This window comes from Lycorma delicatula, chromosome 4, assembly GCF_047948215.1.
Source record: "Lycorma delicatula isolate Av1 chromosome 4, ASM4794821v1, whole genome shotgun sequence".
Lineage (NCBI taxonomy): Eukaryota > Metazoa > Arthropoda > Insecta > Hemiptera > Fulgoridae > Lycorma > Lycorma delicatula.
This window is the reverse complement of record NC_134458.1, coordinates 62051528-62071126: the sequence shown is the minus strand read 5'-3', so window position 1 is coordinate 62071126 and position 19599 is coordinate 62051528. Positions and strand designations below refer to the sequence as shown.

The window sequence follows — 19599 nt, the reverse complement described above, 5'->3', positions numbered from 1 at the left end:
CATGTGAATGATGGTGAGCCAATGTCCTAATATCGTACTCATGATATAATATCATTACATTATAAAAATAACAACGATTGATACCAATAGTCATCTGCTTACTTTATTGATATGATAGTTTCTATATTGCTTCAGTGTGAATTAAGGTAACTTCCAGTTACTTTCATTTTAGATTTGAACACTTACAGGATTTTTTTAAAATTTTAACTAGTAGTAAAGAAATTAAACTTTAAGGTAAGTTGAACAATTTTTTCTTTTTAGATTATGTTGTTTCTTAAAACAAGTTAGTGTTTTTCAAGTGGTTTAAATATTTTATTATTTGAATAGATGAGCTGCTGAATAATAAGTCATTTCTACTTTCCTGGGATCATAGCTCTAGAGCTAAGCTGCAAGAAGGAAAGTATGATAATCAGTCAAAAAATGGGGTGTGGGTTTTTTGGTATTTCTCGATATTTCATGACCCGGGGATCTCAAAAAAAAGTGAGGGGTAATTTTCATACATACGAGGGTTATTTTTTTTTCAAGATCTGATCGGTCATGAAATTAAAACCACAGTGAAAATAAAAAATGTTTTCTTTGTAACAAGTATTTACATAGTTACGCTATTTCTCTACATAGTCGCCACTCCGATTTAGACATTGTCGTAGCGTGGTACCAACTTTCCAATACCCTCGTCATAGAATGGAGCCACCTGTGTTTTCAGCCATGTTTCTGGTCTGCAGCTCAATGTCTGTGTCAAAATGTTGTCCTCTAACCAGCATTTCATGTGAGCAAAGAGGTGAAAATCGGATGGAGCCAAGTCCGGTTGTGAACCGACGATTTTCTCAAATTGCCTCATCTACTCGCTCAATGAGATCATCAGTTGACACTTGCTTCCTTCCCTGACCGCCTGCATCATGAACATTTGTACTTCCTGCTTTAAAGTTCCTGCACCATTGTCGCACTTTGCTGTCACTCATTGAAGTTTCATCATACACATTACTTATTCGTTGATTAATTTCAGCTGCATTACACCCCTCAGCCTGAAGAAATCGAATGACCACACGCACCACACGGAGGGAGATGCTATTTTTGTAGACATGTTTACATGCTAGCTGCGTGTTCAGAACTAAACGAAGTGACAGGGCGTGATTGAAGGCCATACTAGAGACGCTGCGTAATACATATGCGCAAAGGTTCATCCGATTTTTGCACGGGTTTTTATTTCGCGACTGATTGGACCTTGAAAAAAAATAACCCTTGTACGTACATGCACTGGTGTGTTTGAAGCTTAATGGTAGACCATTTTTTTATTAAATTCGGTACTCATTTATATGGTGCAATTTGTTGGTAAATGTTTGGGGTCAATATCTCTAAGATGTGGGGTAGATAGTTTCTTTGGGGTAAGTTTCTCAAAATTTTGCTAACATAACCCCACTTTATATTAAGCACAATACCTGCTCATCTTTCCATTTAAAAAAAAATTCCTCCTTCCCAAAAAATCGATAAGCTATCTTTTTATTTAAAGCATATTTTTTAACCAATTTTTTTTTAATGTTGTCCTAGGTACCTATAGTAGTAGTGGAAGCAACCCAAAAAAATATTTTGAGACCAATATTGGGGGTGAGGAAGCCGATCAAATTTTAAAAATATTAATTTTTTGAACTTTTCAAAACTTTTTTAGGTTTATTTAAACTCTTAATAGTATTAAATGTTTAAATAATAAATTTTTTTAATAATAATACTAGAATAAAATTTCATCATAATTCACCCCCACCTCCAAAAAAGAAATCTTCGGTAATTTTTTATTGGTTGTACATTTTTCAATGGAATTTTTTTTTAGTTTCTTCTATTTAACATAGTAATTGTAGAAAATTAAAAAAATTTCTTAGGTGATTTTGGAAGTGGGGGCAGAAAATATAAAAAATACAGATTTTTTGAATTTTTAAAACATTTTTGGTTTATTTAAACATATAATGATAATTTTACAATAAAATTTCATTCTAAATTACCCGCACCCCAAAAAAGAATTCTTAGGTAACTTTTTTCATGATAATTATTTTTCCACTATATTATAGTAAACTGGTTTTCATAAATAAATTAAGGTAAGAAAATTCATGAACACATCAATACCAAATATTAGAACAAATTGTAAAATATGATGAATTTTATTATCACTAATGTTTCCAGAATAAACTATATATAAACTTCTTCTTTGCCTCAGTGGCCTCGATGTCATAATAAACTTTGTTTGTAAGGCATCACATCTGTTTCATACTGTATTAAAAACTGCAAAATACTGTGAAGTAGTAAGTAGTCATAGAAAATATTCTTCAAAAGAGAATGTAATTTGTTGTGACTTGTTTGTTTCAGGAAGTGATCCTTTCAAAATTAATAAAGAGAAAAAGAGGTGTGCATGGTCCACCAATCGGTAGAAGATGCATTATATTTGTTGATGACTTAAATATGCCTATGAAAGAAGAATTTGGAGCTCAGCCACCAGTTGAACTTCTAAGACAATTTTTTGATCATGGCTATTGGTATTTGTTTTCACTAAATTTAATTCTCCAAAACAATTTTTTCTCGCTCCATTAGCTTTAAAATGACTGGATTATTTGTATTGTACTTTTAAAGAGTTTTTCATATACAGCACGGTATGATTGGATCCTGATCTGTAATGTCTGGATTTCATGATATGGCATTGCTGCAAGACCCGCTGTTCATGAAGGCTATGTTACCTTTATGCTTTTTTGTTACTAGTTTTTTTGTTATGTTTTTCTCAAAAGATATCAATTAGCAAACACTCAGGATTATATATTCTAAGTAAACATATTTTTTAAATGATATAATAAACTACTACAACGTAAAATGGCCATAAGAAGTCATGCATTACATTTGAAAATCTGGAATAAATCTTGATACATGAATTATTTTAAATGTGATGGGCTATTTACATTGCTAAATAACTTTTATTTCTGTTATATCCTATAACGAAATTTTGAAAGGAATAGTTTGCAGTTTTCATGTACTCATTAGCTTTACACTAGTTCCACCACTGCTGACTAATATTAAGCTATCATAAATGTTACTCTGGTACACCAACAAGTAAGATATGACCATTGGCAAATCTGGAACATTAGACGCATTCAAGATAATCTTGACTTAATGTAGTATGCATACTATGTGAATTTAGTAATCTGTGAAAATTTTATTATTCTTTTGTTTGGAAATATTCATGAATGATTCTTTAAAGGGAGAAATCCTTGTGTTACTGATTAGTAACCGCTTGAAAAATTCTTTATTTAGAGAGTTATTTTTATTTACAATCATATTTTTTGTTGTATTCTCATAAGGCACTGATGACAGCTTCCCATGTAACAGCTATGGGTAATTACATCTCAAACTAATATTATACACAGATTATATAAACTGGCGGTAGATTTTTAGTGTTTACCGTTTATTGTATAGGTAGATAAAAATTATCATGCGGTCTCATGGATATATATTTCAATAGTATGAAATGTATTATTTGTTATTAAATAATTATTATAATTAAATTTCATATACCATTACAATTGATAAATGAGATGGGATTCAAGGTAAAATCTTTAATTAAAAAATAAATTTTTATGCAGATGATATGAATATTGAATATTACACATTTATCAAATAAAAAAAATAATAAATTCTAAGTAAAAGAAGCTTTATTTTGAAAAGAAAAAAAAATGATAATTTTGAAAAAAAAAGAATTATAAAAATCCTTAATTTTGAAATTTAAAAAAAAAAAAGATAGATTAATAAAAGGATAAGATGGCTAGCCTCTGGTGGTCAAGTGGATAGTCCTGGTCCCAGGGTTGTGGTAATAATAGCGATGAAATTATATTTGTGAATTAAACTTTTTGTTAATAAAAAAATATGATTATCTGTATCAGCACAAGTCATGTCAAGCTGTAGTTATCGACCTGATGGCTGCCAGTCAAAATCAATCAGGAACGATGATTAAGTTTTGCAGATGGATGATCCTTGGATGGTCTTGCTGAATTCTGTGCCTGATGATCATTGGCGTCTGACTGAGAGAAAGTATCAAAAAGAGAGTCTTGTGGGAGATTGAATGACTGTCTTGTTCCTGGTAGCCACTGTGCTTACATACTCTCAGGGTCCTGACATCGTGTAGAATGTTCTCAAAACAAATAATTTAATAATAAATTTATGTTGAACCTGCCATAACTACTTTAAACATGAATATTTACTAATAAATGTATTCCACCAATATTTTAATATTGAATTTCTTCAATAATTAATATTAATTCTGACGTAATTAATATTAATTATTTTACAAAAATTAAAAAAAAAATAGCGATAGCTTTGATTTTATTTAATTTAAGACTAATTAATGCGGCATACTTCCTTAATACAGATTAGCAAAATTTTTTTTTTTTTAATTTTTATTATAACAATGAATAAAAAATAGAAACTGCAAAAAGTAACTGAATTTTATAATGCATGTACTAGACATATGTTTGTGGAATATTAACTGGGATGAATTATTAAAGTATAATTTAATAAACTGAATTAAACAATAAATTTACAAAATAAAAAAAGGAAATATAACAGTTTCATTTGCTAAGTACAAATTAAGTTTAATGGGGGATACACATGAAGAAATGTTTAATGACTTAATGACTTTTCCCCTGGGTTTAAAAATTAATTATCGTGATGAATTAATAGAAAAAATAATAATAAAATAAAATAAAATAAAAAAATTAAACATGGACATTATGCTTAGCATAAAGTATGAATAATTTTATTATCTTTTGCTAATATCTCTAGTTGTAAGAAGTAAATACTAGCTGCTGCTTAGTACTTAATTAAGCTTTTTTCATTACTAAAATTTATTAAGGCCGTGTGGATGAACAGCTTAATTTGCTGGCATAAATTGATCTATGTTCATCATTATATATTGAACTTATTTTTAAAATGGAAAAGGTTCAATAAATCCTTTTTAAGATACATATTTAATAAAATTATAGTTTTTACTATGAAGGGAGACACACACACACTTATGTATTGTCTCTGCTTTTGTAGTTAGTAACTGCATTGTGCCAGTTGATTCTCTTTTCTTTCTTTTTTTAAATCAAGTAATTATAAAAAAATTATCTCAAAATATTTATTATAAAATTGTATAGACATTAAATCATGCTGGGCAAGAATGAACATGGAGTTCAGTTTAGAAAAACAAATTAATAAGATAAGATATTTATTCATTTATCTATTGAATTAAATAATAAAATTATCATATCGAGTTTCATTTGTGCTATTATTAGTAAATAGAAAAATAAGGTTAACCTATGAAAGACACAATAATATTATAATTAAAGTAAGAGAAGAGATTAACAAAACTAACAATAAAAAATAAAATAAAAACTCTTCAGGGCTCTTAACAGGAGTCAAAATCGCATTACAATATCTATACATATCTGAAGTGTACAAATTCATTGTGGTTACTGACAGAATAATTAAAAGAAAGACTACTAAAATTTATAAACCTTATAAGTGCCTTATGTGTCTTCCTTTAGTTATGCAAACAAATCTAGACGATAGTTGAATTTATGCTAAATTTGCCCCAGCATTTCCATTGTCATTAACTCACAACAATAACAGTGTGATTTTTTAGCTCATTTGAAGTCATAAGCAACAGTGGCCTATAAACAGCAAACACAATGAAACCCCTAAAAAAGAAGCTATTTAGCATAGTATTTTATGATCTAGAAAACTGAATATACAGCACCAAATTGACAGAGGATCTCCTGTCACATATCCAGTGGTGAAAAAGAGTTTTTTTGAGGTAACAAGGAACCCATATTATGTTGATGAGGTGGTGACACATATTTTTATAAATGTTAAGTTGCTGGAATCTTCATTTAATTGTGGAAATAGCTGGTCCTGCGGCATATCTAGGTAGGAATGACCATTTGCTGTGTTTTTAACAAAAAAGGGCCATAAACCTTTTACAGGGAAAATGAAAGATTTTAACTTTAATTTTAGGTAGTCATCATTATGCTCAATTGATGCATTCGGTTTTCTGTTCACCATTGGCATGCACTGTGGTGATTCACCTTACTGCTATGAAATATTGCTTCAATACTAAATCCCAAACATGAAGCATAATCTTCAACTCTGTAGTTTCCTATATATGACACAAAAATTAGGATTATTTTAAACTTGTCTTTTGGTCTCACAGCCCACAATACAGTTGAAGTGTGTAAGGCTTCATAATCAAACATTATCTCTTTATTTGAAATATGTCAAACCTGTTTAACTCCTTGACTGGTATTACAGGTTGATTTTCAGAAGCTATATTGGAATTCTTCTAAGAGTAGATTGTCCTAAGGTATGCACAGTTATCTTATATTCTTTTCTTTACACAGATATCCTGTTTTCTGGAGTAGGCTATGGACCTCTGAGTACCTAGCAGATCAGTTTCATCGCATTTAATGAAACTGATGCTGCATGGTCGTTAATAACCCATATTTAGATTTTGTATGTCTTTCTGAAAAATGATCCATGTGGACAATAAATCCCTGCTGCTATTACATTTAACTGTTACATAAATTATTTTCAGTTTTGATTTGAAAGAAATCACCTGTTTTGAGTCTCAATTACAACTACTCCACAATAATTTTCATGCTGCTTGTTCCATATCTTATACTTTTCTACTGTTTAATTTGTTTTGTCCTATTATACAATTTGTCAGGTATGCATATGCTATGACTTGCTCTTTAAAAGGTGATTAATTTTATTAATGTCTTTACACTTCTTACAAATTACATATGCTTTTAAAAAAATAAAATCACAAAAGTTACTGCTGAAACATAGTATTATTGGGCCATCGTTCTGAAACTGAAAACACCACATAGAAAACCGACAAACCAAATGAAATTTATTTTAAAATAATAGGTTTGTATTCTTACATAATGATTTCCGTTGCTTTTTTAGCCATCTTGATTGAAATTGCAGTCTTGATTTGTTAATGTTATCAGATATTGTTATTAGTGGTAGTTTTTTAAATTAAGAAAAAAAATACTGTGGTTTGGGCTGAAAAGTATCAGACTTGAATTTGCTCTTTATTTGTAACAACATTGTTATGGGGTTTTGTGTATGTGTGTATGTATGTGTGTGTGTGTGTGTGTGTGTGTGTGTGTGTTTCATAATTTTCTACAGTTTTTATATTTGGTTTGTTTTTTGTAGACTGTTTAGGTTTTTATAGTATTAATGTAATGAAAATAATTGTGATTTGTATATCAGACAGTTGGCATGTACTAGATGTCTTCAAAATAAGACTGAACATCTAGAGTAGCACCAACTGGTGCACAGAGCATATTCCAAACAAGTGACATTGGCTCATCAAAACAATTCCATTTGATGCATCATGTGACCGTTGTTAGTTTGCGAGTTAACAATTTTATATGTATAATTATATATATATGTGTGTGTGTTTATTTATGTGTTTGTGATGTTGCTATTCATGTCACGTAATAGTGAAAATGACAGAAAATTATTAACTTTTAAGGACAAACAGAATAAAGTTTGTTTTAAAATAATATATTTATACAAATGTACATACAAAACCAAATCTTATATACAACATGATGACCTTTCTGTGGGACTCATTATTTCCAACAACATTCAGAAATCTTTTTTCCAATGCATAAAAGACAATAAAATTACCAAACATATAATATAACAAATATGTCCACAAAATAATATACTGGATCAGATACTTTAATGATACCATAAGATGATGTCAAAACAACATAAGAGAACAGCTCTTAACACACATGCACAATACAGTGCAACTTACAAAAGTTTACAGATGATTACAAAACAATAAACAAACATATTTTCTCTCCAAAAAGATACACTAACAAACACACAATTTTAAATTATATACAAAAAACCAGCTGTGATATAAACATCACAGCATCTCAAAAACTTGTCAGGTATTACAACAATAATCCACTAACTACTCAAAAGTTATCAGTATCATCTGAAGATAATATTAAACAAAGTCTTAGAAAAAACAGGTAAAAGTGTAGAAAAGCTGAACAGAATGTAGCCTTCAGAAAAAACATAGATATAGTATATATGTTTTTAACGCAATTATATATCTAACACAATCCCAAACAAACAAAAGAGACACTTGGAATATATAAAGCTCTGAGTGCATAATTTTCTAAGCAGTGGTAGCTCGTAGCAAAAATTAGTGGGGATGTTGCTCCAGAAAGTTTTTTCTGGGCCTTTTCAAGGCAATGGTTAAAGTTTTCTGTAAAATAAAAGAACCAAAAAAAATGAATCAAATAGAGTAGCTGGAAGCAGGAATATAATCTTATTCTACACTTTATCACATTCAAGAATGTGGTACACCAATTCAGCTTAACCGAACAAATAATAAAATGTCCACTTAAAAACAATATAGTCCAGTGATGCTTAATTTAAATTTCTGTGTACACAGAAAGAAAGGAATAATTAGTTTTTACTAATTACCTTCTCTTTCGCCCTTCCAGCGTGTTTTTGGACAGATTTGGCAACCAAAGAGTCCTTGCCTTCTGCCATCTTCTGATCACTATTGAAAAAACAACTAAACCACTCTCATATCCCTTCCACTGACTAAACTAGAAAAGGGAACATACAAGGAACATTTGAAACACACGCAGAGTTAAAAAATTCCACCACCACGCCACGTTCTATAAACATGGTTTATAGAACACATTGCCTTCACTACAGGCTATTGGACTCTAAATAAATAAATTGTATACATTGATATGTTATATACAAGTCTGTCAAGTTTCCAGTGGTAATTATCTGTTGTAAAAAAGACTTAAAATTTGAATGATTCTTAGATTTATGTAACAAAGAAAAAACCAAAATGCTAAATAGAAACCAAAATATTCATTTTTTTTATGCAATGTACTTTATATATAATGGCAGTCTAAACATTTTCTTAAAATGATCTACATAATGTGTTATGCAAAGATATAATAAAAGGTTTGTTTATTTATGTGTTTTTATTAAAACCTCCATTGTTGTATTCATAGTAAACAAAAAAAGGTTTGTTTAAATTGCAGTTAAAATTATGAAATCCAATATTTTTCAATAATCAAAAAATACTTAAATAATTTCAAATATAAAAAAGAACTTAAGAAAAATAAATATTTTTAATAAATAAAAATAATAAAAACAAATATAAGATATTTATTATATATAATAAATTATTATAATTTATTTAATTTTTAAGCTGAAAATTTCTGACAGGTACTTACTTTATAATTCAAGTAACTTTTTTCCATGAATTATTTCAGCTAATTTATTTAGTTTATCTTTTAATTATACAAATTTGATTATTTAACCTTTTTAGGTTTGATTTAAAAGAGCTGACCAAGATCAAACTTGAAGATATATTATTGTTTGCTGCTCATGGTCCACCTAGAGGAATTCATCAAGAAATATCTGCTCGTTTTCTTCATCATTTCACACTTTATTCGATTAATACATTTTCTGATGATAGTATGATAAGAATATTTACTACAATATTAATGATAGGGTATAAGGTATTGTTATTATTATGGTTTAATTTTTCCATGATTATTACTCTTTTTGTATACATTAGTTATATTTCTGTTTATAAGCTCCTATCATTAATCAGAATTTCTCTCTTTCATGATATTAGATAATTACAGGGTCGTCATAAGAGAATGGTAGTGTTTCAGTAGCTCAGATCAAGTCATGGGGATATTTTGAGAAATTATGTTGTAGAACTGAAAGTGTCCACCTAAAAGTTTGTGTAACAGCCATTTAAATAAGTGTATCAGTCTCTATATTGTTGCTGAGATGTGTTTCTTTTTTAATATTTCAAGAAAAAGCACTATATGTTTTGTAGCATGTCAAACTGAAGTCAGTAATTTTAATTCAACTTGCATATTAATGTACGTATCAAAAGAAGCCACTACATGAAAACAACATGCAACACTGGTTCAATCAGTTCAAAGAAACAGGATCTATTCTCAAACAAATCGCCTGAAAGGCCACCATTATCAGAAGAAAGTTTTGAACAAATCAGACAATTTCCAGCCACAGGTTCTAATAAATCCATTATTTGTTAAAGTTACAAATTACAAAAACAAGCAATCATAATTCTAAGTAAAATGTTGCAATTGTATGTATACAAAATTCAGCTACTGCAAGAAATGAAACCATCTGCTATATGGAAACCATTTGATTTGAACCTGAAAAACGTTTGTTGTTGAAATTTTAGACAGAATTAGTGAAAACAAACCATTTTTAAGTTATGCAATTTTTATGGATGAAGCTACTTTACACCTTAATGAATGAATTAATAGCAGAATTTATGAATATGGGGATATGAAAACCAGCATGTAATTTTTGAGAAAGCATAATGTTAATATTCTATGTTATAATGAAAAATTGTGTAATTGGGCCTTTTTTTTTATTGAAGACTGTTTCTTATTATGTTATTTATGGAAATGTCTATCTTGATATATTAAATGATTATTACTTTCCTTAACCAAATGAAATAGAAGATGTATATCAAATTTATTTCTAACAAGATGGTGCACTTCCACATTTTAATTGATTTGTGAACCTGGCTTTGAATGAAAAATTTGCAGGTAGATGGATAGATAACCAAGAATAATTTATAGCCTGGTCTCCAAGAAGTCTGGATCTAACTCTTTGTGATTTTTTTAGGAGTATATTAAGACATTGTTTACTAACAAAAATTATGTGACCCGGATCTCTTGAGGAAAAGAGTTGAGGAAGTGATAATAACCAAAACAATATGTGTTACATTCTGTAAGGGAAGAAATATAATATAAATAGAATATTTATCAAGCAATGAAGGTCATGTACCTGTATATTTAAATTTGTTGATCGTGTAGCATAACTATTTGAGATAGAGAATTTGGCAAATAAAACAATATAACTCTAATTATTTTTATTTCATTCTTGCTTTAAACTCCACCATTCTTTATCATAACCCTGTATATATGATTTGAGAGCACCTTAAGGGCTGCTTAGTGCAGTATAGTAGTGTGGTTTATGAGAATTACATCTGTACTTACATATACCAAAGGGATTTATCATGTTGTGTTGTTCACTAATCCCTAACTGCAACATTGCAGTCACCCACCTACACTTTATAGTAGCTAGCTGTTCTCCCTGTTGTTACCAAATTGTGAAAGATGAGATGCATTGCATCATCAGTTCTCTCCTTTAGGCTTAGGATATCTTTTTTCTGCTCACGTGACAGCCATAGAACATGATAATTTCTGTTCCCCACTGTTTTTTTTTTATCATCCGAGGACCGTTGAATTAACCCTTTTCATACTCATTGGAGCTTTACCTGAAGCCACGAATTTGTCAGGGGCAAATATAATCAAGGATTCACTATAGGTTTTGGATATTATCAGCTTTATTACTGGTGAAGTACCTGGCATCATGACGTATTATATGAGGAAAAGCTGCTCTATTGAAAGTAACCAATTGCAGAGACTTGAACTGGCCGGATTCTCTACTGTTTAGCTTGGCAGTCCAGGTCCAGCATGATGGCAGCACAGTACAATCTTTGAGTTGGGTTGAAACACAAAGTGACCTAACAAAGCAGGTCTCATCCCAGGTTTAAAAGTTCAACTGTCCAGTTTATTGTAATTCAGGTGCTTTATGTTACCTGCATGCCAATAGATGTTCACAGTTACCTGTAGTACCAGAAACTCTGGTCAGTGTTTGGATACTGATCTGTGGCTGTTATATGGCTATGTGTTTCTCAAATTTTGTAAGTATGTAATTAATTTTAATAAAATAAGTCTCTCAATAAGAACCAGCATTTTAAATTAAGCACCAAAATTCTAAGCTGCAATATTTGATATCTTTCTTAGTGAGACTTAGAGATTATTAGAAATGTCAAATTAAATGTTAGAGCAATGATTATTTATTGTAAAGACCATTACAAAAATGGGAAGTGTTTGATGGAAACAATGAAAAAATTACATACTCATTTCGGTAGCCACAGTGCCCCATCTCATTCAGTGGTTGAAGAGTTTATTAAAAAGTTTGAGCATACATATTCCTCAAGATGATATGCCGCATTTATGTCAATGTTTCAGTTGATCTGCACAAAACAACACTGCAGTGAGTGAGAGTGTAACAATTAATCTTAAAAATTAATATGCCATTGAGCACAACAATTAAACATTTCATAGGCTACAGTACAATGAATTTTGACAAAAGACCTTCTTCATGCATACAAAATTCAGTCAATCCCAAATGATGAATTTTAATGGAAAATAATCTTTAGTAACAAGGCTCATTTCCAGCTTAATGGTTTTGTGAATAAACAAAATTGTTGAATTTGAAGCAGTGAAAACCCGAGGGTAGTTCACACACATTTCATGCATCCACAAAAAGTAATGGTATGGTGAGCAGTTTGGGCTGGGAGAGTGATCCTTATTTCTTTGAGAATGATGCTTGTGTTACTGTACAGTAATTGCTGTTTGTTATTGTGTGATGCTTGAACATTTTTTTGCCTGAACTGGAAGATATGGACATGGAAGATATATTGTTCCAACAGGATGGTGCAACCTGCCCCACAATATGTGAAACTATTCAGTTATTACAGACCAAATTTCCAGGTTATGTAATCTCATTTTGGAGATCAGAACTAGCCAGCAATCATGTGTCGTGTGTTCTAACACCTTACCTTTTTTGGCCTTATTTGAAGAGTAATGTGTGTACAATAACCTACATACACTCCTAAAGTTGAAGAATGAAATTTACCACTGTATTAAAGAAATTGACTTACAGACACCTAGATATGTAGTTGAAAATCTTATTAAAAGAATGAACACATGGTGGTTATTTGGCTGATATACTCTTCCATATTCTATGGAATGACTCCATTGTACTTTATATTACAATGACTACATTGTACGTTATATTACAATAAAAATAATTAGTATTGCTGACAAAAGAATACATTTTTTTTTGTTAATTAACATACTAGTTCTTATTGAAATACCTTTTACCAGAACTTGATGCACCAATTAGAAATCAGTAAATCTTTACTATTTTAAAGAATTTTTAAAACAGAACTAAATACTAAGTGAAGACATTTTTATTTCCTAACATTTTGACAATTTCCCTGAAAATTATGTTGATAAGGTCACTGGATATAAAAGGAAGGGAGTAGGGGCTGGTAGCACCAAATGTAATTGAGAAAGAATGAAAGAAAGTGAAAAGAAGAGAGAATTGATTGTTGTAAGAGATAAGGTGATACTTGCAGCAAGGGTTAGCATATGCTTAATGTCTGACAAACATCATGTAGTAAATACATAAATATTAAAAGTTTGTTTTCGTAGATTGATTTTTTAAAATAGAATAATGATTCATGTTATCTTAGGAAATAATTTTTTTTATCAATAATTATATGTCCCATAGTAGTACAATACTGTGATTAACTTTTTACATTAAGTTTTTTGGACCCTTATGGGATTTTTATTTTCTTACCTATATAATTTTCTATTGTATTCTGATTAATAATTAAAACTATAAGCTGAATGTGTAACTGTTTCAACAGAGAAATGGATTTGCCACCGACATAATGCCTATTGTCTCAAGTATAGTATCTGCAACAATTGATGTGTATCATACTGCAATTGAACACCTCTTACCTACACCTTTGAAATCACATTATATATTTAATCTTCGTGATCTGTCACATGTAATGAGTGGTCATCTTCTTATGAAGAAAGAGTCAGTCGATAGTAAAAAAGTATTCATCAAGTAAGTAAACCAGGAAAAATCTTTGATAAATGAATGTCATGCTATTTTTAATAATTAAATCAAAGGTTAAAAAAGAAGTTAGTTTTTGTTAATTTTCTTTTAATTTTTTTTTTTTTTAGATTATGGGTCCATGAAATGTTGAGAGTATTCTGTGATAGGCTTATTGATCAGGATGATCGATCATGGTTATTTCAAAAAATTAAACTAGCTGTTAAAGAACATTTTAAAGAATGTTTTAATGCTTCTTTTGACACTCTTTTAGAAGAGGGCAAAGAAGAGGTGAGTATTTTCTTCATTTATTCTTAATACGTGCTTATATTTTACAAATTTTATCGATTGCATCATTACTTCTTCTTATTGCTGTGTAACAGTTAACCCAATGATGTTCTTCTCAACGTTATGTAAACTCTACATTGCAAAACTATGTATATAATTTTTTTTCCGTGATATGTCAATTTTTTTGATTTGTGTTATTAATTCTGAAGTATATAAAGATTTTATTGATGCTTTATTTTTAATTTCTTATGTATATTTCCTTTCTTATGTGAACATGAATAATGGTGAAACCAATGCATTCAGAATCTGCTTTTTTGTTCTAAGAAATAAAAGTATGTACATTCTTACGATCGAATTTTTTGTTTTTTCAGTTATTCTTATTATGTTTAGTTTACTGCTGTCATTTCTGTTATGACTGAACGTTAGGTTTTTTGTTATTCAATGAAATGTGCAAGTGTTGCGATAATGTAATATTGTGAATTTGCTGTTAGTTAAGATACAGCTGCCATGTGTAGTGCCTCAATCAAAACAAATTGTTACCATCATTACCATAGCTACGTTATAACATCACCCAGTTTTATTTACAGTATTTAGATTTTAGTGCGTGATAAATAGCTTTTTTATTTCATAATATAGATTTAGTTATTAGTTTCTAGCATGTAGTTTGTGTTATTTCTGAACAGTTAGATGTAATTATTAGCGTACCGATCAGTTCTTCTGTTGATAGTTATGCCTACAGGATTGAGCCGTACAGTGAAAAAAATGATGACATAAAGGACGACTATGGGCTAGGAGAGAGTCTTTTATAATTTGTTAAATGTAATTAAAAATCCAGAAAATCATATTATTTTCTTTGATAATTTTTTTAGTACTTGCAGTTTAGTAAGTAAACTGACAAAAATGAATTTCCTAGTCGCTGGAACAGTTAGAGAAAACAGACTTCATAATATTCCACTGATGTCAGTGAAAAAGGCCCTCAAAGCTCCAAAAGGAACTTATCAATAAGCTTTTGATAAAGATGAAAATACCTTTGTAGTTCAGTGGCAAGATAATTTTGTAGTTACACTAATAACAAATTATAGATCGATAGATCCTATACTAAATGTAAAAAGATTTAACTGAAAAGAAGGAAAAGAAAATTATATAAATAAAACAGCTAAATATTACAAATTTTGGCATTACTTTGATCAGCAAAAATTGAAGAACCTGACATAAGTGACAGAAGTTTACTGTTACGACAATGCTGTAAAATGATTTTACCAGACCATGTACGAAAAGAGAAAATTGACCATATTGTAGGCAGAAATGAAAATAATGGAAAATGAAGGTGTAAAATGTGTCATAGTCAAAATGTTTATATTTGTAAGAAATGCCAAGTGTTTTTACGTGTAGACTGTTTTAAAAAATTTCACAAGGCAGCTGAAAAGTGAAATAAAAAGAAAAATTATAAATATTACAGAAAATAGTGTGAACTGAAATTATTATTAATATTTATTATTACTACTATGAATAAAATTATTTTACGTAATTATCAGTCGTACATTTACTGTTTACATCATTTCCCAACATTACATTAACGCAACATTGTAACTCATAGGGAATTCCCAACGTTGCATGAACACAACAGGTCATAACTCAAAAACTACACATACAAGTCTCCCTTTCCTTTCATATCTTGGTAAAATCAATCCAATTTAAAAAATTGTGTATTAATGATGTACTAGATAAAATGAAAAAAATCATGAAAAATTTGGAAATTGTTCTTTTGGGAAGAAATGGGTTAACTGTTTGAACAGTAAGCCCATTTTACATTAGTATGGATTATACCAGAATTCAACGTAAATATTAATATTCTAATTGCTTTGTTTTATACTTAGAAAGGGCACTAGGGAAGTTTTGCAATAGGACTATTTTTTTATAATTTTTCAAAGTAATTTCCACCACACATTATACACTTCTCCCCATCCTTTGAAACCAGTCTTCAAAGAAACCCTGCTATGTTTCATCAGAGATCTGGGCACACTCATCATCTCAAGCCCTTAGAGGTCATCATCACTCAAAAAATGCCTCCCTTTCAGTTTGTTCTTCACTTGATTGAACAGTACGAAGCCCGTGGAACAAGATCAAGACTGTAGGGAGGGTGCTCTAATAGTTTTATTCCAGTGCTGACCAAATACTAAAAGCAAACTTTGAAACGGTGTGCTGGTGTGAAGAAACTATGAGTTCATCCTGGAGTTTGGTTCCAGCTTCTTGAGAGCTTTGATAACTTTGGGCAAGCATTCCTCGATATGCTACTTCCCTATAATTGTCTTCAGAGTTTCTGACACAACTTGCTCTAAAATTCCTCTCGCACTAAAAAATAGCCACCATTTTCTTCTTCACCGATTTGGATTTTTGAACAGCCATGTAGTCTCCTATCTTTGAACACCCACACTTTGTTCTGAGCCTCAATCAGGATGTCACAATAGTAACAAGCCAAGTTTTGTCACCTGTCACAATACTGTTCACATAGGGAAATTATCCATTTTCAAACTTTCTCAGCATTTCATGGCGCCATGAAACACAATGTGCCATCTGATCATTGATCAAGTTATGCAGCAACCAAAGGGTACAAAACTTGCAACTAAAAAGTGATTTTGCAGAATAGCATGAACTACTAGTGCATTAATGCCAAGGACACCTGTATTTGGTGGTAGCTCATATACCTGTCTGTCTCGAGCATTTTTCAAGTACTCAAGTACTGCAGTAATATTCCTATTGGTCAAAGACAAAGACGGTCAATCTAACATCAGAACGTCCTTAAGGCTAAAATTTCCTCTTCCAAATTCTCATTATCACCGAAATATTGTTTTACAATGAGAAGAATCCTCTTTAAGCACAGGAGTCATTTCCTCTTAACACTGATCAACGCTTAACCTGCATGCAAAATCACCTGGTGTTCAGTTTTCAACCACAATGTCTCATCACTATCTCTTTTCACTGACACATCTGAAAATAATTTTCATTTGATTATGAAGGTATAATTAATTTGTAAAAAAATTTAAAAAATGTTTATTGAAAATAAACACAGTCTTGTGTGAATAAGCACATTCTTGAAAAATTAAATATTTAGTAAATATCAAAGTATAAATATTACAACTATTACTTTAAATAATAAATAGTAAGGGATTTTTGTTTTAGTAACAGTAATTTAAAAATGTAACTTTGACAATAATTAGCAGAATTTAGTATTAAAAGGCATTTGAGTAATAGTTCTTTTAATCCAGTTTAAGAGTTCTGAAATTTATTTTTAAGTTTTATATTTTTACTAGCTTACATGGATTTATGAAGAGAGATGGAATATCTCTCTTTATGGTTGGTGGAATACTAACCATAAAGTAACCATGAAATGTGAGCAAAATAGACTTTTTCATTCAATCTATACCACAAATAATTCTCTTTATGCAAAACATCCACAACTTATCTTTTTAACATGTAAATCCCATGCAAGATTCTCATCCATTAATGACCACAAAAATGTTGTACATATCATCTAATTAATATCACACATGTTCACAGCTAAATTGGTCAGAATATTTTGCAATCAATTATTATTGTCTCGTTAAATAAATAGATCATGAAATTTCCTTTTTGTGTGTCACTGTATAAATTTAACTTGTAGATGATGAAAACTGCTAATTTTGTTTAATTCGGTACTATGATATCACTAATTTACCCTCTGAACCGAGAGAAACAGCATCGATTCTATTCCCTGAGTTGTCATTATTAAAGTAAAAATCTTTAGATCGAAGATAAAAATCATCTGTCTAAAGTTTAATAAGTTGTCTTGAGAGCTTTTCAAGGAGATCAAACCTTCCTTATATTTTATGATGTGTAACAGAAGAAGCAGGAAAGTTGGGAAGAAATGGATAAAAGGTTCTTGATATCGTAAGAAATGAGATTAGTTATTAGATATATTCGACCATAACTTAGAGAACCGATATAGGGAAATATGATTTAATTTTTGCAATGAAAAAATAAAATGTAATTATATGCAAAAAATTGAGGTTCGTGGTCAGCCTTGAGATTAGTGGTTGTTAATAATGAAAGAAACCCTGTTTGATGTGGGGTATAGGGTGTCTAAACAACAGATAGGTAAATTATATTAAGTACCAAAAAATAATGATTTTCAGGGTGAAGGTTTTAAGGAATTTTTATCTGGGCAAAAGAATAATAAGAATTTGAGTACATTCATTAATAGTAGAAAATTTTACCCCATCTGCGATCTCCACAAGAACAAAAATATCAGTCATACTTACTACAATGCCCCGTGTATAATAAAATTATGAGAAACTACTTAATTAATTGCACATTAAACATCATTACTAATATTTGTAAGTTGACTGCGGTAAAGTCAGACTTAGATACTATAACAGTTTATTATTATAACAGTTATATATTAAGTTAAGATAGTTAATTTTTAAAGTGATGGAAATCAAGATAGAAAATTTTAAGTTCTGATCAAACAAATTTTTTGACATTGTCTTATGATTATGCAACTGAAAATTTATTACACATAATATTTTTTCTGTAACATTCACTGTTATTATGATCTAACTTTTAGTTCTTAAACAAGTTGTTGCGGTCACGTTGTATCTATCTCTAGCAGTAAATAGCCGCAGCGGAATGGAGTAAACTAAATTGTAAATTATTGTGCAACTAATGGATCATGAGTATAAATATTAATTCACCTATTCATCGGCTGTTATTTATAATTTAATTAAATGTTACGATTTGGTGTAAAACCAAGATTGATTATGTTCTAAGAATAAGGTTTGTTTAAAAAATTATAATCACTTAAGATCAGCATTGTTATTTCTAAGGATGGCTGTATGTGAAAGCGCATGAATGCGCATGTCTGTGTGAGTGCACTGTGTATGTGGTTGCAACAGAACTGATGCTGTTTCTCTTGGTTCAGAGAGTAAAGTATTGATATTGTATATCAGTTCTGAATACTTCAAAACGCTAATTTTTCATGTACATCTTTAAGGTTTTAATTTTGTTTTCCCCAAGTATACAGTTGATAAAAGAAAAGTAAAAGCACCAAAAAAGTAATTGAATTTATATAAAAAATTGACTGCAGTAATTTTTTGCTTTCAATATACACGTTCAAAGTTGATATTATGCATTATAATGAACTAAGATACAGGTGGGATGGTGGAGCACACATTAACATATTTTGATATCAATTTTTTACAGGTGACTGAGGAAAATTTAAGAAATTTATTTTTTACTACAGCCCTTGATTTTAGTAATGAAGAAAAAAAATATGAAGAAGTAACTTCGGTTCAACAGTTTCATGACACAGCTATGAGAGTTTTAGAATGTTATAATAAAATCAGTAAAAGGAAGCTGAATATTATATTATTTGAGTAAGTATACAAGCATTTAAATGTTATGTTCTTTTTAGTTACTCACTATTTGTCGTGTAAAAACAATTTTTTTTTTTTA

General features: G+C 30.0%; 1 protein-coding gene across 1 annotated transcript in view; it reads left to right on the top strand.

Moving 5' to 3' along the window:
- Positions 1-19599, top strand: part of Dhc62B (Dynein heavy chain at 62B) — a 253254-nt gene that overhangs the window by 78560 nt on the left and 155095 nt on the right. Inside the window, exons 24-28 of the mRNA XM_075361705.1 lie at positions 2353-2519; positions 9395-9587; positions 13628-13833; positions 13953-14112; positions 19348-19520. Of these exons, the coding sequence (XP_075217820.1) occupies positions 2353-2519; positions 9395-9587; positions 13628-13833; positions 13953-14112; positions 19348-19520 (899 nt within the window). The remainder of the gene's footprint in view (positions 1-2352; positions 2520-9394; positions 9588-13627; positions 13834-13952; positions 14113-19347; positions 19521-19599) is intronic.